General features: G+C 37.0%; 1 protein-coding gene across 1 annotated transcript in view; it reads right to left on the minus strand.

The window, feature by feature from the left end:
- Positions 1-16,194, minus strand: part of ANKRD31 (ankyrin repeat domain 31) — a 140,637-nt gene that overhangs the window by 65,102 nt on the left and 59,341 nt on the right. The window contains 5 exon segments of the mRNA XM_044916663.1: positions 287-451; positions 1,127-2,657; positions 3,588-3,640; positions 9,049-9,184; positions 13,377-13,519. Coding sequence (XP_044772598.1) covers positions 287-451; positions 1,127-2,657; positions 3,588-3,640; positions 9,049-9,184; positions 13,377-13,519 — 2,028 coding nt within the window.

Below are 16,194 nucleotides of genomic sequence, written 5' to 3' on the forward strand. Positions count from 1 at the left end.
AAAATTCAGATGCACTGCCCCCACTCAATATTCTTGCTGTCTCTCTCTTTATCTTACCTCCTCTAATATTTAAAACTAGAAGTCATAGGCAGAAACATGACAAGAATGTATCTGAAGACTAACAGACTCTCATGTGGTACTTTATAGTAAAACAATCTAAAAAATAGAGCTGAAATAATCTTATAACTTAGTGAATGAAAAAAAAAACCAACAGTAAATCTGAAAGTTTAGAATTGCTGGGCTTGATCATGTCAACTTTTACCTATACAGGTATAGGAATACAAACCTTGGCTGCAGGTAGCTTTCAAGAAATTTTGCCTTTTTCTGAAATTCTGAACTTTTTTGTGTTCTTGGATATTAGACATGCAAATTTCAGAATTTGTTTTTTCTTTTTTCTCACCATTTCTCATAGTGCTTTCATCTCCATTGATATTATTAGTTAATTCCTCATCTGAAAAACAAACATTTTGCAACCTCAGTGTTGCAGTTCTCGTTACTGGTTGTATGATTAGAAAAGAGTCTAGCCTCATAACTGTTCCAAATTTCTGTTCCTAGCTGGATTGATTTTTTTTAATTTATTTTTTAAGGGAATGAAACCCTTTAAAAATGCTTTTAGGGGCACCTGGCTGCCTTAGTTGGTAGAGCATATGACCCTTGATCTCAGAGTTGTGAGTTAGAGCACTAATTGGGTATAGAGATTACTCAAAAATAAAATCTTTTAAAAAAATAAATAAATAAAAAATGTTTTTATATAACAAAGTTTGCTGGATGCAATTCTGATGGGAATACAGTGAATCACTGAAATCAACAGAGCTAACAATTTCCTGCTATGGAAATGTTAGGTTAACTGATATTAAATAAGTGCTATATTAAAAAGAAACATAAAAATTGGTAGAAATATTGTTTATTAACTTCTGTAAATATCAATTTAGCAACAATCTTTGATAATAACGGTTTGGTTTTCAAAGTAAACAATATTACTTAACTAACAATATCCCTAAATTATAGTCCACATGTCCTCATTCTTGTCAGTTTGGCTAAGTTCAGCGGAATTCAGTTAGAAATTTCTATAAAATAAGTAAATCTACAGGAGATGTGTACAAAGCAAGCAATATACTACTAATACCTGGTTTATGAGAAATTTCCTTTTCTTCTTTCTGTCTAAGTTGTGAGATGTTGGCCAATTCTTTACTGGTATTGTCAGTGGAATAAAAAACTGTATCATGTATGGTTTTGCTCTCTGGAAGATCTTGTTTCCTTTTTTTAACTGTAGTTGTTTCTATTACTTGAGAATTAACAACTGTGGATGAAGGCCCATTTGAAGAACTTGTTTTCTGGCTTTCATCATTGTAATTCCTTTTAGTGTCTTCTCCCTCATTTACCTTTTCCACAATATGTGTATCTGTTTGATCCATTAAAGGAGTCGGTGCTCTGGAGCTAAAATCTTGAGACCTTTTGAATAGCTTCACATGACTAGTCAACTTTGAAGCTTCCTGTGTTGAAAATGTTCTTGGACAAGCTAGGGAAGTATGCTCAGGATTGCCATTTGAGTGATCAAAAGAAGTTTCACATGCGCATTGTTCATAATTGGCAATATGTTGTTCAGGACCTATTGTATTATCTGAATCAGAAAGATTAACAGCTTCCTGTTGTGGAAGTATGATTAGACTGTATGCTTTTAATTCATTTTCCTGTGAAAAATGGTTTTCAGAAGGGAAAAACTGATGAAAATCCATTTCTTCTCTATTTGTTATATTCTCGTTATAACTACAGTGGTTTTTGCAACCTGTAAAACATACCGGTCTTTTACATGCTATAGTCTTCTCAGAGGTAAAGCAATCATCATCATCAACATTATTAAAATTTTCCTTTATAAAGGATGCAAAAGGATGTTCCCACTTATTAAGGCTCTCACCTTTTTGACCTGAGTTACTGTTTTCAGGAGATTTATAAGGGCTAATGTGCTGCTGTTCTTGGTGAGTATGAGACTGCTGATCTGTAGTAACAAGTGGTAACTTGATTTCTTTCTGTAAGGAAAGTCCTGAGAAAAGAACAGCTTCCTCTTGGTCAGTGGATTCTAAGAATTTTATTTCTTGATTATCTGATAAATCTAGGCTCTGGGTATGTGTCTCTCTGGGAATTGAACAAGCCTCAATATTGTTACCTAATCCATTTTTCAGGCTTGACAGAGGTGGGCTAAAAAGTTTATGTGACTTTTCTGGAAGGTCATCAAAGGCCTGGAGATTATCTTGCTGACCATTAACCAATCTGTTTCTTCTTCTGAAAGAAGAAAGAGCTATTATCTTTCTTGGAATGTGTATTTCTTGTTTTGCATCATCCACTTGAGTTCTTTTATGTTGTATGTTTCTTCTTCCTTTATCATTAGACACATTTGTGTTAGGACCTTTGACATTCTGAAGACTCTTCTTTCTGAGTCCCCTAGTAGAGTGTATTTGGTTAAGAGTTGATTCTTTATGCTTGGATTTACCAAATTTTGTGTCTTTGGAATCTTTTTGGTAAGGTTCATATACATCTTCTCTATTTATAAATAATCCTCCTTTACTTCCTTTATCAACTTTTTCAAGTTCTGACTTCTGTCTGTTGGAATTTTCATTACAAACGAACCCAATGAGATTTTTAGAACTGAATTTTGGTTTCTAAAGAAATAAAACATATAGTTAGCTTTAATTTTCAGCTGTAGTTCTATACTCAATTAATTCAGGATTACTAATAAATCAAACCATTACTCCATTCAATTTTGTGATTTGATCTAACCACAGGGCCTGATGGGATATATACAACCTGATATTTTAAAAAGACTAATAGAAAAAGGCAAATGTAGTAGACTAAGACTCAGTATGTGTACTAATCTGTATTTTCTGCTTCACATTTTAATTTGTTTTTACCAGTATTTAGCAGTATTAATCTCATTAAGCATAAAAAAATTAATCTACTTAATTTTTATGGGCTTTAAGCATAATCAAACAAGAATGCTTTCAAGACCCTCTCCTAATTGTTATATAGATACAGCTAGAATTAAGAGAGTTCTTTCATCTAGTGTCTGTGACAGACTATAGGTAGGGCAGCAGAAGAAGGAATTTAAAAACAAGAAGAGAGATATGCTCCCAAACTGATCTGCATGAAAAAATTATTGTGGGCTGCTAAGATTAAAACAGGGACACCACTTCCTCTCACTCACCACAACTCAAGCACCAGATGAAGAGTAACTGCCCACCACATAAAATTTGAAGGAATGGATCAACACCTTTGGCTCTTGTACTGTGCTTAGGCCAGAGAAATTCGACATGGTTGATAAACCTCCTGGTTCCATGAAGAGGAGGACAAAGGAAATGGCTACTGATACGTCAGTGTGCCGAGACAAGCTATATTTACTCAATTGCTTCGCAAACTAACAGCCCAGAACCCTCTGATTCTCATGTAATTATTCTTAAGTTTCTTAAAAGTAAAGGTGAAGTCACTATTCCTGATGAATGAATGCTTCGGCATCTTTCCTTCCACTCTGATTATCTATAAAATAAGCAGCAGGTTCATTCCATAAACATGTTTATTGCTAAACAGAGCTATACCTTGTGCTGGTGTGCATCCTCTATGTCTAATGGGTCGGTGCTGTTCTTTTGAGCTGTAAACAAAAAGAGAAAATCAAAGAAAATAGCCTCCAGTGGTCAGACTCTAGATTTCTAAAACCCACCTGTCCTTTGCCCTGAGAAAACCAGAGAAGTAAGTGAAATTATGCAAACATTTTCCATTCAAATTGGCACATATAACATTCTATAACTGATAGTTCTCCTATGTTTTAGAAGCCCCATACTATCTTGAGAAAGCTGAAAACATTTCTGTAGGAAAAGCAATATGGCTCCAACAAAGTAATACCAAAGGCTGGCAATAAACTCACTATTTTAACATTCCCCATAGATATATCCAGAAACACAACTGTTGGCAAACTACTTTTAGAAAGCAAGATTCTTTCATAATTTACTGGATTATCATTTCCTAATATGTCTGCTTAATAAGGTTCTAGTTTGAATGCTTCATTCTCTTTATTTATTTATTTTTTTAAAGATCTTATTTATTTGTCAGAGAGAAAGACAGAACACAAGCAGGGAGAGCGGCAGGCAGAGGGAGAAGCAGGCTCACCGCTGAGCAAGGAGCCCCATGTGGGACTCGATTCCAGGACCCTGGGATCATGACCTGAGCCAAAGGCAGCCGCTTAACCAACTAAGCCACCCAAGCGTCCCTGAATGCTTCATTCTCTTAAAAGTGAAACATACATGCAGGGAAAAGGTCGCTCTTGAGAATGAGTAAGACAAAAAAAGACGGTTTGAATAAAATATACCTAGGTTGATAATAAAAAAAAAAAAAAAGTACTTTAGTGTCTCTTTTAAATACTAGAGGTGGAATTAGTTACCTACATATGCATTTGGCCACAAAAGATAAAAACCTAGGAACAGTGCTTTGCACATAGGAGGTATTCAATGATTATTTAATAGAGGAAGGAATAAATGAATGAAAATTCTTTAAATACATTATGAACTAGAAATTTAAAAATATTTTAACAGGGATGTAGCTGAGAAAAAACATTTTATTTCTTGGGAGTAGTTTTCATGACAGCAATCAAATTATAATGTACATAATGAGGCTTGGCATTCACCTATACACCTCATGCAGGAGAGTTGACACACAGAATGTCCTTCAATGAAGCAAAGGAGCTGGGAGCACAGTCTCTGGAACCGATTCCTGAGTTTCTATCGTCACTCATTCGCTTAACAGCTGGGTGACCCTGGGTTAAGTTTCTTAGTATCTCTGCCTCAGCTCCATAAAATCAAAGTAGTAACAGTCCTTATCTTATAGAATTGTTATGAGGATTAAATAAGATAATCCATGTAAAGACTTTAGAGGAGTTCTTGGCACAAAGAAAATGCTCCATCATTAATTTTGTTATTATTATTTTTCAAGAGCAAAAAGGACTGTGTGCCTTCTCCTAACTTTGGTTCTTAAATAGAAGAGCAGGGGGCACTTGGGTGGCTCAGTGGGCTAAGCGTCTGCCTTTGGCTCAGGTCATGATCCCAGGGTCCTGGGATTGAGCCCTGCCATCTGGTTCCCTGCTCAGTGGGGAGCCTACTTCTCCCTCTCGTCCCCACTCTTGCTCTCTCTCGCTATCTCTGTCTCTCTCTCAGATAAATAAAATCTTTAAAAAAAATAAATAAATAAAAATGTTTTAAATAAAAAAGCAGAAGAATGTTTTACAGGAACCACCATTTGGGGCATGGTTCCTAAGAGAATCTGGAAGCAAGAAAGGGGCTTTTCTCCCCTCTCACTTTGTTTTGTTTTCTGTATAGAAAGCATCTTTCAACTAACATTTTTTTTTTCTGTTCATCTTATTTAAATTCAATTAATTAACATATAGTATATCATTAGTTTCAGATGTAGAGCACAGTTATTCATCAATTGTATATAACACCCAGTGCTCATTACACCACGTGCCCTCCTTCATGCCCATCTCAGTTTTAAGAGTCTATATGCTCTATTATAACCAACTTAAAAAAAAAAAACTACACAGATATGAATTCTGAAGTGGTGAATTTTAGTGACGTAGCTGTAACTCTTTTCACTCTGTTGCTCCAAGCTCTGTCATATGTAAGATACTGTACTGAAGTATTTTACATACATCAACTCTAATCCTCACAATAACAATCCCACAGATATGTAGGTAGAGGAGTAGATATTATAAGCCCACATTTACAGATGAGAAAACTGAGAGTGTTAATTTACCCCAGGCTATAAAATTAGTAAGAATGAACTCTTGTCCTATACCAAAGTAGATGTATTGTACTCTACAACAGAAAAGCACCAAATATATATTGCATGAGGAAGGTCCTTTATACATCATTCCCATAATTAAAAGCTCTTCAACAGAAATTTAAAAACAAATACTCTGTTTCATATTCTTTATTTAAGTAAACTAATTTTTTCATTTATATTGATAAGTAAGCTGATAATTAATGACAGACTTTGAAAGTTCAAACTTAAGAAATATTCAAACCACCTGATGAAGCACGATAATACAGCCCACCTCGTAAATTGCCTCCCTAAAGAAGAGTGGGAGCTAACTCCTAAGAAGAAAGGCTTGGGATTCCTTCCCTGAATGAAATTCCCTTGGGTAAGTATAGGTCAGAAGTGGGCAATGGTGAACAGGAGATTCTGGATTTGGAGAAAGGGCTAAAATGCTGGAGAAAGCACTCTCAGCAGAGCAAAACAATGCATGCTACCATAAAATAGAGAAGTCAAGCAATTAATCAGATTATCAAAACAAAAAACATAAAAATACACATACTTTTGCCTCCAACTGAATATCTGCAATTTTTCATATAGCTTGAAATGTAAATATGAGTGCAATAATCTATACAGTTTATATAAATACGAATATAATAATCTATCTCAATGTGCTTTTATAGACCTGGCCTCAACAAGGTGGAGTCTGTCCCTCTTATTTTCTGATGAGATTGGGCTAAAGGGGAAGAAGTCTTTTGTTCTAAAGAACCATTAATTAATTACCTCTTGGTGGACTTTAATTATCAATGATGTTATCTCTTTATTATAAAGTAGGCTGTTTTTGTTTTTTATTGTTACGTTAATCACCATACATGACATCATTAGTTTTTGACGTAGTGTTCCATGATTCATTGTTTGCGCATAACACCCAGTGCTCCATGCAGAACGTGCCCTCTTTAATACCCATCACCAGGCTAACCCATCCTCCCACCCCCCTCCCCTCTAGAACCCTCAGTTTGTTTTTCAGAGTCCATCATCTCTCATGGTTCGTCTCCCCCTCCGATTTCCCCCCCTTCATTCTTCCCCTCTAAAGTAGGCTGTTTTAATCCAAGTCTTAGTCCTTAGTCAATAGCATTTAAACAGTTACCTCTTTAGGGAAAATTTTATTAAAATATAGTTTAATGGAGTGCCTGGGTGGCTCAGTCAGTTGAGCATATGCCTTCGGCTCAGGTCATGATCCCGGGGCCCTGGGATAGAGCCCCATGTCAGGCTCCCTGCTCAGCAGGGAGTCTACTTCTCCCTCTCCCTCTGCTCCTGCCTCGTGCTCTCTCTCTCTCAAATACATAAATATTTAAAAATATAAAATATAGTTTAATAAAATTGAATGAAGCACATACACATCTCTTGAAGGTAAAGAATTTGTTTTGTTTGTTGTGTTTAAAAGGACTAACACACTACTTATTCAACAAATATTTACTGAATGCCTACTCTATACAAGGCATTTTAGTACTCATCACCAGACTAAATAAAGATCCTTTCCTTCATGGAGCTTAGATTCTTGGGGAAAGACTGAGAATAAAAAATAAACAAACTGTCCAATGTGTTAAAAGGTGTTAAGTGCTATGGGAAAAGGATAAATAGAATAGCAGAGTAGGGTAAGAGGGATTGGAATGAGTGTGGCAGTTTGAATAACATGTTCATAAAATTTTTGATACTCCTCCTTTCAAAAGGTGGAACTTCCCAGACTTAGTGACTTACTTAGAACAAATAGAATATGGCAGAACTGGTTGTATATCACTTCCAAGATTAAGTTATAGAAAGCTTGTGGCCTCTGTCTTGGGTGCCTTCTCTCTCTTGGATCACTTGCTCTGAGCCAGCTGCCAGGCTGTCAGCAGGCCTAAGGAAAAAGCTCATGTGGCAAGTAACTGAAGCCTCTAGCTAACAAGCAGTGAGGAACTGAGGCCTGCCAAGAACCATGTGAGTGAGCTTGAAAGTGGATTTTCCTGTCCTAGCTGAGCCTCGAGATGACCATCCTTCACTAAGAGCTTGGCTGCAACCCATTAGAGACCCTGATCCAGAACTGGTTACTCACTTGAAAGGCTTTCAGACTTATAATCCTCAGAAACTCTGAGAGATAATAAATGTTGTTTTAAGATGCTAAATTTTGGGTAATTGTTGCATAGTGATAGATAACTAGTACAGTGAGGGTGGGAAGGAGGCAGGTTGCAGCAGTATTAACTAGGATGGTCTAGGCCTCCCTGAGAAGATCACATTTGAACTAAGACTTGAAGGAGGTGGAGGAGGCCCATCTGAAGAACAGCAAGGAGGCCAGTGTGACTGAAGTCTAGTGACAGAGGTAGAGAATGGTAGGAGAAGAAATTAATTAGGGTGGACAGCTGATATAGGGGCCTGCAGGCAACTATAAGGATACTGACATTTCTTCTAGATTAAATGGAGAGCCACTGCAGGGTCTTGAGCAGAAGAATGCTGTGATCTTACCAAAAATCTAACAGACACATTAAGGAGAATATAAAGAAAGTGCCATATATGTAAATTCTTCTTATTGACAACCATAAATCGAGTTCTTTTGTAGTTCAATTTTTTTTTAATAAAGATTTTATTTATTTATTTGAGAGAGAGAATGAGATAGAGAGAGCATGAGAGTGGGGAGGGTCAGGGGGAGAAGCAGGCTTCCTGCTGAGCAGGGAGCCCGATGCAGGACTCGATCCAGGGACTCCAGGATCGTGACCTGAGCCGAAGGCAGTCGCTTAACCAACTGAGCCACCCAGGCGCCCTGTAGTTCAATTTTTACCAGTGTAATGGATGACAGGGTAAAAATACAGCTATAAGAAAAGATTGTTAGGGAACAGAAATGTAAATAAACAATCCTGGCCATACTCATCGAGAAAGATACAGCCAAATATAATTTACATCATATCATGTTATTCAGCCAAAAAATTGTAAGGGAAAAAAAGAACTTTATAAAAGTTTTCTAAACTGTTTGCAATGCAAAGCACCAGTGAAAAGTACATTTGATATTATTTCTCTTTGTTCTCTTTGTTCTTTTAGAGTCCTACCATTATGTGCACTTGCAAACAAGTCAGTGTGCTTTATTAAAGGAATGGGGCAAGGACACCACTGGATGGATTTTCTCAAAACTAAGAAGGAAAAGAAATTTAATTTCTATAATTCTAAATTCAATTTCTGTAACTCTCTATGAATATGATAAACAGATATAACAGGGCAGTTTAATCTTACCTGGTTTTTGGTGTTTAGGAATATATTTCTCAAGGAGACGCTTCATACATGAATCTTTGGCCTCATCCAAAGGACACTTTCCACCGTCACTTCTAAGTAACGGATCGGCTCCATTCAAAAGAAGTAACTCTGCCACCTATGGGAAGATTGTTCATGTGAGCATGCCCAGACAAAAGGTATATTATTGTAAATGTGTGCTAACATACAACTCTAAGCAACATCTGATATTTCTTTCAATAACAGAGTTTGGGTTTACCTCCAACAACTTTGCCCAATAAAAAAATTAATGTAATTGCAACTGAATCATAATTTGTTGATATACATACCCTTATCTTACCAAAAAAAGAGAGAAACAGGGAGAGAGGGAGAGGGGTAGAGAGGAAGAGGGGTAGAAAGGGAGAGGGAGGGAGGGAGGGAGGGACTGAAAGAGGAAAGGTGAGAAATGTATATAGTTCAGATGCTGGTGAAATGGAGCTGGCAGATATACTAAGAATTAGCATTGGGTTCTGTAGTAGTAAATGTAAGTTTAGCAGGTTCCAGGAGATGGTTATGTCTTCTGTCTATAACTATGTTGCTGCTGCCCCTCCTCAGAGTGTCAGGGAGAAACCAGTCAACCCTTAATCTATTACTATTCCTCAAGTAACCTCTTCTATGAAGCACTCCCTGACCTCCCAATCCATTGCTGCTCTAGAGAAAAATGACCTCTCCCTTCTTTCAGGTACATATTTTACCATAGTGCACAATATATATATTTATTATTACATTATTTCTTATATATCTGTCTTGCCTGTATGCTAAGGTTTCTGAGGGTGGGACTACATTTTTCTTTTAAAATTTATTATTTTTGAATAGGGAATTAATGAATACCATTCAAAATACAGAAGGCTCAGAAAAGTATACAATGAGAAATAAGTTTCCCTCCTCTACCCTTGTCCTCCAGTCATCCAATTTTTTCCTAGGCCCTTGTTACAGTTTCTTCTGAATTTTTCCACAGTTAATCTAGTCCAACAGGTATATGTATGTATGTATGTATGTATACATATATTTTTTTCTTATGCAAGTGGTCATATAGTATATACATTCCCTTATATTTTGCCCCTGAACAACAAAGCTTTGAGACTGTACCATACCAGCAAAAAATAAACTTCATTATTTTTAGCATTTGAGGAATAGTCTACTATTAAATGTACTGTACTTTATTTAACCAGTACCGTCCCAATAGATGTTTAAGTTGCTTTCAAGCTACAGATATATGTCTTAATTATCTTTATATTGTCAGTGCCTCTCTCAGTGTCTGGCACAGAGTAGTCAATAATATTATTTAATAAAAGAATGCATGTAATCAGGGAGGATATGCGGAGTAGGATCTAAGTAACCCTACACTAAAAGGAGACTAAATTTTCATGTTAATATCTGGAATGAGAAAAAGGATCTGAATTTCTGTAAATTGTATATAAATAAAATCTTTAAAAAAAATTAAATTAAATTTAAAAATAAATAAAAAATACAATTCAACGTTCTTAAGAGAGTTGTATAACTATAGCTACAATCTAATTTTGGAACATTTCTTTTTAAAGATTTTATTTATTTATTTGAGAGAGAGAGAGCACAAGCAGGGGGAGCGGCAGGCAGAGGGAGAAAAGTAGGCTCCCTGCTAAGCAGGGAGCCTGATGCAGGACTTGATCCCAGGACCCTGGGATCATGACCTCAGCCGAAGGCAGAGACCCAACTGACTAAGCCACCCAGGCATCCCTAATTTTGAAACATTTTAATATCCCCTAAAAGAAACCCTTTAACCATGACCCGTTACTCTCCATCCTCTACTCTCTACCTTCCATTCTTTAAAGATTTTATTCATTTATTTGACAGAGAGAGACACAGTGAGAGAGAGAACACAGCAGGGGGGAGTGGGAGAGGGAGAAGCAGGCTTCCCGCTGAGCAGGGAGCCCGATGTGGGACTTGATCCCACGACCCTGGGATCATGACCTGAGCAGAAGGCAGACGCTTAACAACTGAGCCACCCAGGCGCCTCTCTACCTTCCATTCTTAATGTTCTCTCTGTCTCTAAAGAGTTGGACTATTGCAAATATTAATGGCTTTTTACTTCTTAAAAAATAGGGTATTATCTTTAGTATCTCCCATCATTTAGTATAAAAGTCAATTCCTGTAAGACAACATATATTCAAGTTTCTTCAACTCTGGAATATTTAAGAAGTTCACACTCTCCAGGTGTTGAGTCCAGCATCAGGTTCCCAGGGCTTCCCTGTCTGACATATGAGTCCTGTGACAACTAAGGCATGGGAGCAATACAATATTCAGGGTCTAGACCATTTTTCTGATCATCTTTGCATCACATAAGAGATTCCCTCAAGGTTAGCCTAAATCCTCATCTGATGCTCTTGCCATCCCTACTCCATCTTCCAAAACAATATCCTGCCCTACTTTGATTCTTAAGGCTTTGGTTCTTAAGTCAGTCCAGAACTGACCTGGAGTTTTGGAAATCTCTCTTGGACTGGCTTAAGCAACTTTTTGGCTCCCCGCAGCTAAACAAAATGGGAAGGCAATGAAGAAGACAGTGATTTTACCCCACCCCACTGGGTTTCAGCTTTTAATTCTCATGACCATTCTTGAGACTTCCACTTCTGTCTTGTCATTCTCTTTTCTCTTTTCTCCTGCCATCAGTCAGGACATGCCACAGTGCCAGAAGCACACGAGTCACAAGAACACAAGTGGGAGTAAGATAAGTAGTGAGGAAATTAGATTCTGGAGTCAGAGGCATGTGTCTTTGGTCCCTCTTACTACACTGAGGGAGTAGGATAAGGCTACATATCTGGAAAGGCCACACAGGAGACAGCCAGTTGTCACCCATGAGGCAGAAATTGACTAAAGCCAAGTTACCGGATGGGACAAAAGAACAACTGAGAAAGAAACAAGGAAAAAGTAAAGTGCTCAGGGCTTACCTTGCCCAAAGGGGTAAAAGACTCTTGACTAGGATAGGTCAGCCCTGACAACTTGAAGAGCAGACAACTTCTACCATGAGTAGAAGGAAGAAGTGCTTTGGGGAGGTTTCTCTAATGGAGGCCAGCTTTGAAGAGGGGGTAAAGGACAGAGAGGGCTCACACCATCACTTGTCCAAGCCTGCATTCTTCTGGCCATTAAATTAGGTCCCAAGCAGAATTCCCTCCCCCCCAGCCCTCTCTACAATGTGCAGGGGTGAGCACCTACTAGCAAGTAATATATTATCCAAAAAAGGAAAAACAGGGCGCCTGGGTGGCTCAGATGGTTAAGCGTCTGCCTTCGGCTCAGGTCATGATCCCAGGGTCCTGGGATCGAGTCCCACATCGGGCTCCCGGCTCGGCGGGGAGCCTGCTTCTCCCTCTGACCCTCTCCCCTCTCATGCTGTTTCTCTCTCGCTCGCTCTCTAAAAAATAAATAAATAAAATCTTAAAAAAAAAAAAAAAAAGGAAAAACAGCTTAAACTTCCCTGAAGTATTGTTTCACATTAGGAAGGGATATGCTCTGTCTATGCCTGTGGCTCCAGGCAGCCTTCTCCAGCTCTACGTGTCAGGCATTTCTTCTGGAAGTATGTAGAACATAACTTCCTGAGCCCAGCTGATTAGCTCCCTTTCCTACCCTAGGAACTCGAACCCAGAGACAACTTCCAATACCTGAAATAAATAACAGGATATTTTTAACAAGTGCCTCAGTCCTATAGCATGGTGCCTAGACCAGAAAAATGTCTGGGAAGCTCAGAGCTTACGTGACTTCTGAAATAAATGTATGTGCTGGGATCAATCATCTTAATTTAATATTACCATCAATCATCCTAATTGCAGCTACTATTAACCAATCTGTATGGAACTACAGTGTTTTGATATTTTAACCATTGGTACATCTATGCTAGTATATACTGGCTGATTATTAAACCCAAGAAATTCAGGTCTTATGTGGACTCTGAAAGTGACATTAGTGTCCATAAAGCTGGATGCCTCCTGTTAGGACTGGACATCACTGTGTAACACTCTACAAGCAGGAAACTTTCTGGTAAAACCTATAAAGCACCATACTGAAAGAGTCTTAAAGAAGTGTAAGTTTAAAAAAGACTACGTATAACCAAAACATGATCTGTACTTATTAAAAGTAACATGTAAAATGGCATCTACCATATTAGGAACAACAAATCTATTACACAGTAAAATTTTATTACATATTCTGATTATTCATTAGCAGAATGAACTAAAACGGAATTCCTAAAACTGATAGGTTCCAGAGATTTTTAATACTTGCAGAATGTAGTATTTGCTTTGCAAACAAAAACATCACAGTACCTTGTAATGTCCATTTATCACAGCATCATGTAGGGGAGTGATCTGGTACATTCCTTTGATATTTACATCTGCTCCACCTTTTAATAGTTCACTTGCTGTCTGATAAAATCCTCCTACACTAGCTTCATGAAGTGCTGTCCAACCTATTATACAAAAAGGAAATGGTATTTATGTTTGCTATCTTAATGTTTTGTGCTTGCCCATAAAATAAAAACTCTATGTTGTTTCTTTAAAAATATTTTGATTATATGAGACAAGATAATCTTACCATGAAATAACTTGTATTATTAGATGAATTCAATAAACCTGAGGACCAAATCAAATTCCTACTCCCAACTCAGTTGTGAAAAAATATGAAAAGAAGTAAAAATTTTTTTTAAAGAAGTAAAATATTTGAAACTATTCCTGCCCTCCTCAAATAAAAAGGTTGTAAGGGTCATTATTAGCTCACAGAGAATGCTAGTTGCAGGCTACTTTCCTGGAGAGAAGAGAGGGAAAAAAACTTTATAGCTATAGCTCAAGGTACTTCCATTAAAGTAACACAGCTAGTAGGAATGCACAGAAGTCACTTCAAAAACATGTATTTCTTTTCTCCTTATTTTAAAAAGCTATTTACCGTAGTTCTTTTTTTTTTTTTTAAGATTTTATTTATTTATTTGAGAGAGAGAGAGAGTGTGGGGAGAAGCAGAGGGGGAAAGAGAGGAACAAGCAGACACCACGCTGAGCACGGAGCCAGATGTGGGGCTTGATCTCACGACCCTGAGATCATGACCTGAGCTGAAACCAAGAGTGAGATGCTTAACTGACTGAGCCACCCAGGCACCCCTATTTACAGTAGTTCTAACACCACTATTTTAAGAAAACCAGCCGTACAGACAAGTATCCTTTATCCTTGTTAGCCAGAGACAATGGTGTAAGTTATATTTATTAAATTCCAATAAATCATAGGATTGATGAAAGAAAACCTAAAAGTTGCATGTTAAAAGTGTATTTCACTCTTTCCAGAACCTTTTCCATAAGCCAGGGTTTCTCTAACTCAGCACTAACATTTTGGGGTGGATAATTCTTTGTGGTTCTGAGCATTCTATTAGATGCCAATAGCACCCCACCCCCATTCCAGTTGTAACAACTAAAAATGATTCCGGAAACTGCCAAATCTCCCCTGAAAGGCAATATCACTCCAGTTAAGACCCATTGCTATAAATATATAGAAGCAGTTTCTCCTATACTAATAATTAGAAAGCTTTGAGGAAGAAATGAAGAGTATCAAATGGTTAATAAAAGAGTTTTTTTCCTATAAATTTCCTTAAAATGCATGTGACTGTTTAAATTGAATATTGTAACATTATATTTTGGTGTTATTAATGTATATAGATGTTATATATATAGTACAAAAGGGAGATGTGGTCAATGTTTTTACATTTTTAGAAATATTAACATACTAACTCTAAAAGGACTGAAACATTAAAGATGTATATTTCAATCACCAGAGTAACTACTACAAAGTAATGCAAAGACAAAGAGAGGGGAAAAAAAGATAATGTACACAAGAAAAAATTAATTAAACTGCAGTCCTCAATCCAACCTTTTATATTAAATGAAAATTGATTAATCACCCCAATTAAAAGACAGAGATTGTCAGAATGGATAAAAAACCTGTCTATAAGAAATATGCTATCTATAAGAAATAACTTTTATTTATTTACTTAAAAAAATTTGTTTTTATTTATTTATTTGAGAGAGAGAGAGTGAGAGAGAGAAAGCACGAGAGGGGGAAGGGTCAGAGGGAGAAGCAGACTCCCCATGAGCAGGGAGCCCAATGCGGGACTCGATCCTGGGACTCCAGGATCATGACCTGAACCGAAGGCAGACGCTTAACTGACTGAGCTACCCAGGTGCCCAAGAAATAAATTTTAAATAAAAAGACATAGATAGGTTGAAAATAAAAGAATGGAAAAAGATACAGCAAACAGACAAGAAACATAAGAAGGCTAGAATGCCTATATTAATATCATATATAGTAGCTTCAAGACAGAGTATATTACCAGAGATAAAGAGAGGTATTTCATGGGGCGCCTGGGTGGCTCAGTTGGTTAAGCGACTGCCTTCGGCTCAGGTCATGATCCTGGAGTCCCGGGATCGAGTCCCGCATCGGGCTCCCTGCTCGGCGGGGAGCCTGCTTCTCCCTCTGACTCTTCCCCCTCTCATGTGCTCTCTGTCTCTCTCATTCTCTCTGTCTCAAATAAATAAATAAAATCTTTAAAAAAAAAAAAAAAAAAAAAAAGAGAGGTATTTCATAATAATTAAAAGGTCAATTTATCAGAAGACATGAAAATTACAATTGTATATGTACCTAATAACAAAACTTCAAAATATAAGCAAAAATGGACAGAATTAAAGGGAGAAATCGACAAATCCACAATCACAGTTGTTAATATTTCAACACCCTTCTCTAAAATGATAGATCAACTAGACAAAAAAATCCATAAATACAGACATGATCTGAATATTACCAACCGTCTTCATCTAAGTGACATTTATAGAACATTGGATACAACTGAAGAATAATCATTCAAGTACACAAGGGATAGTAAGCAAGAAAGACCATAAACTAGGCAACAGACCAATTCTCAATAAATGTAAAAGGATCAAATCCGCAGAAAGTATATCCTTTAACCAAAAGGAATTAAGTTAGAAATCAATACTAGAAAGATACCTGGACAATCCTCAAATATTTAAAAATTTAACAACTTCTAACATAATCTTGGGGTCAAACAAATAATCATACAAGAAATTAAAAGTATTTCAAAGTGAATGA

Source organism: Neomonachus schauinslandi, chromosome 7, assembly GCF_002201575.2.
Source record: "Neomonachus schauinslandi chromosome 7, ASM220157v2, whole genome shotgun sequence".
Classification (NCBI taxonomy): domain Eukaryota; kingdom Metazoa; phylum Chordata; class Mammalia; order Carnivora; family Phocidae; genus Neomonachus; species Neomonachus schauinslandi.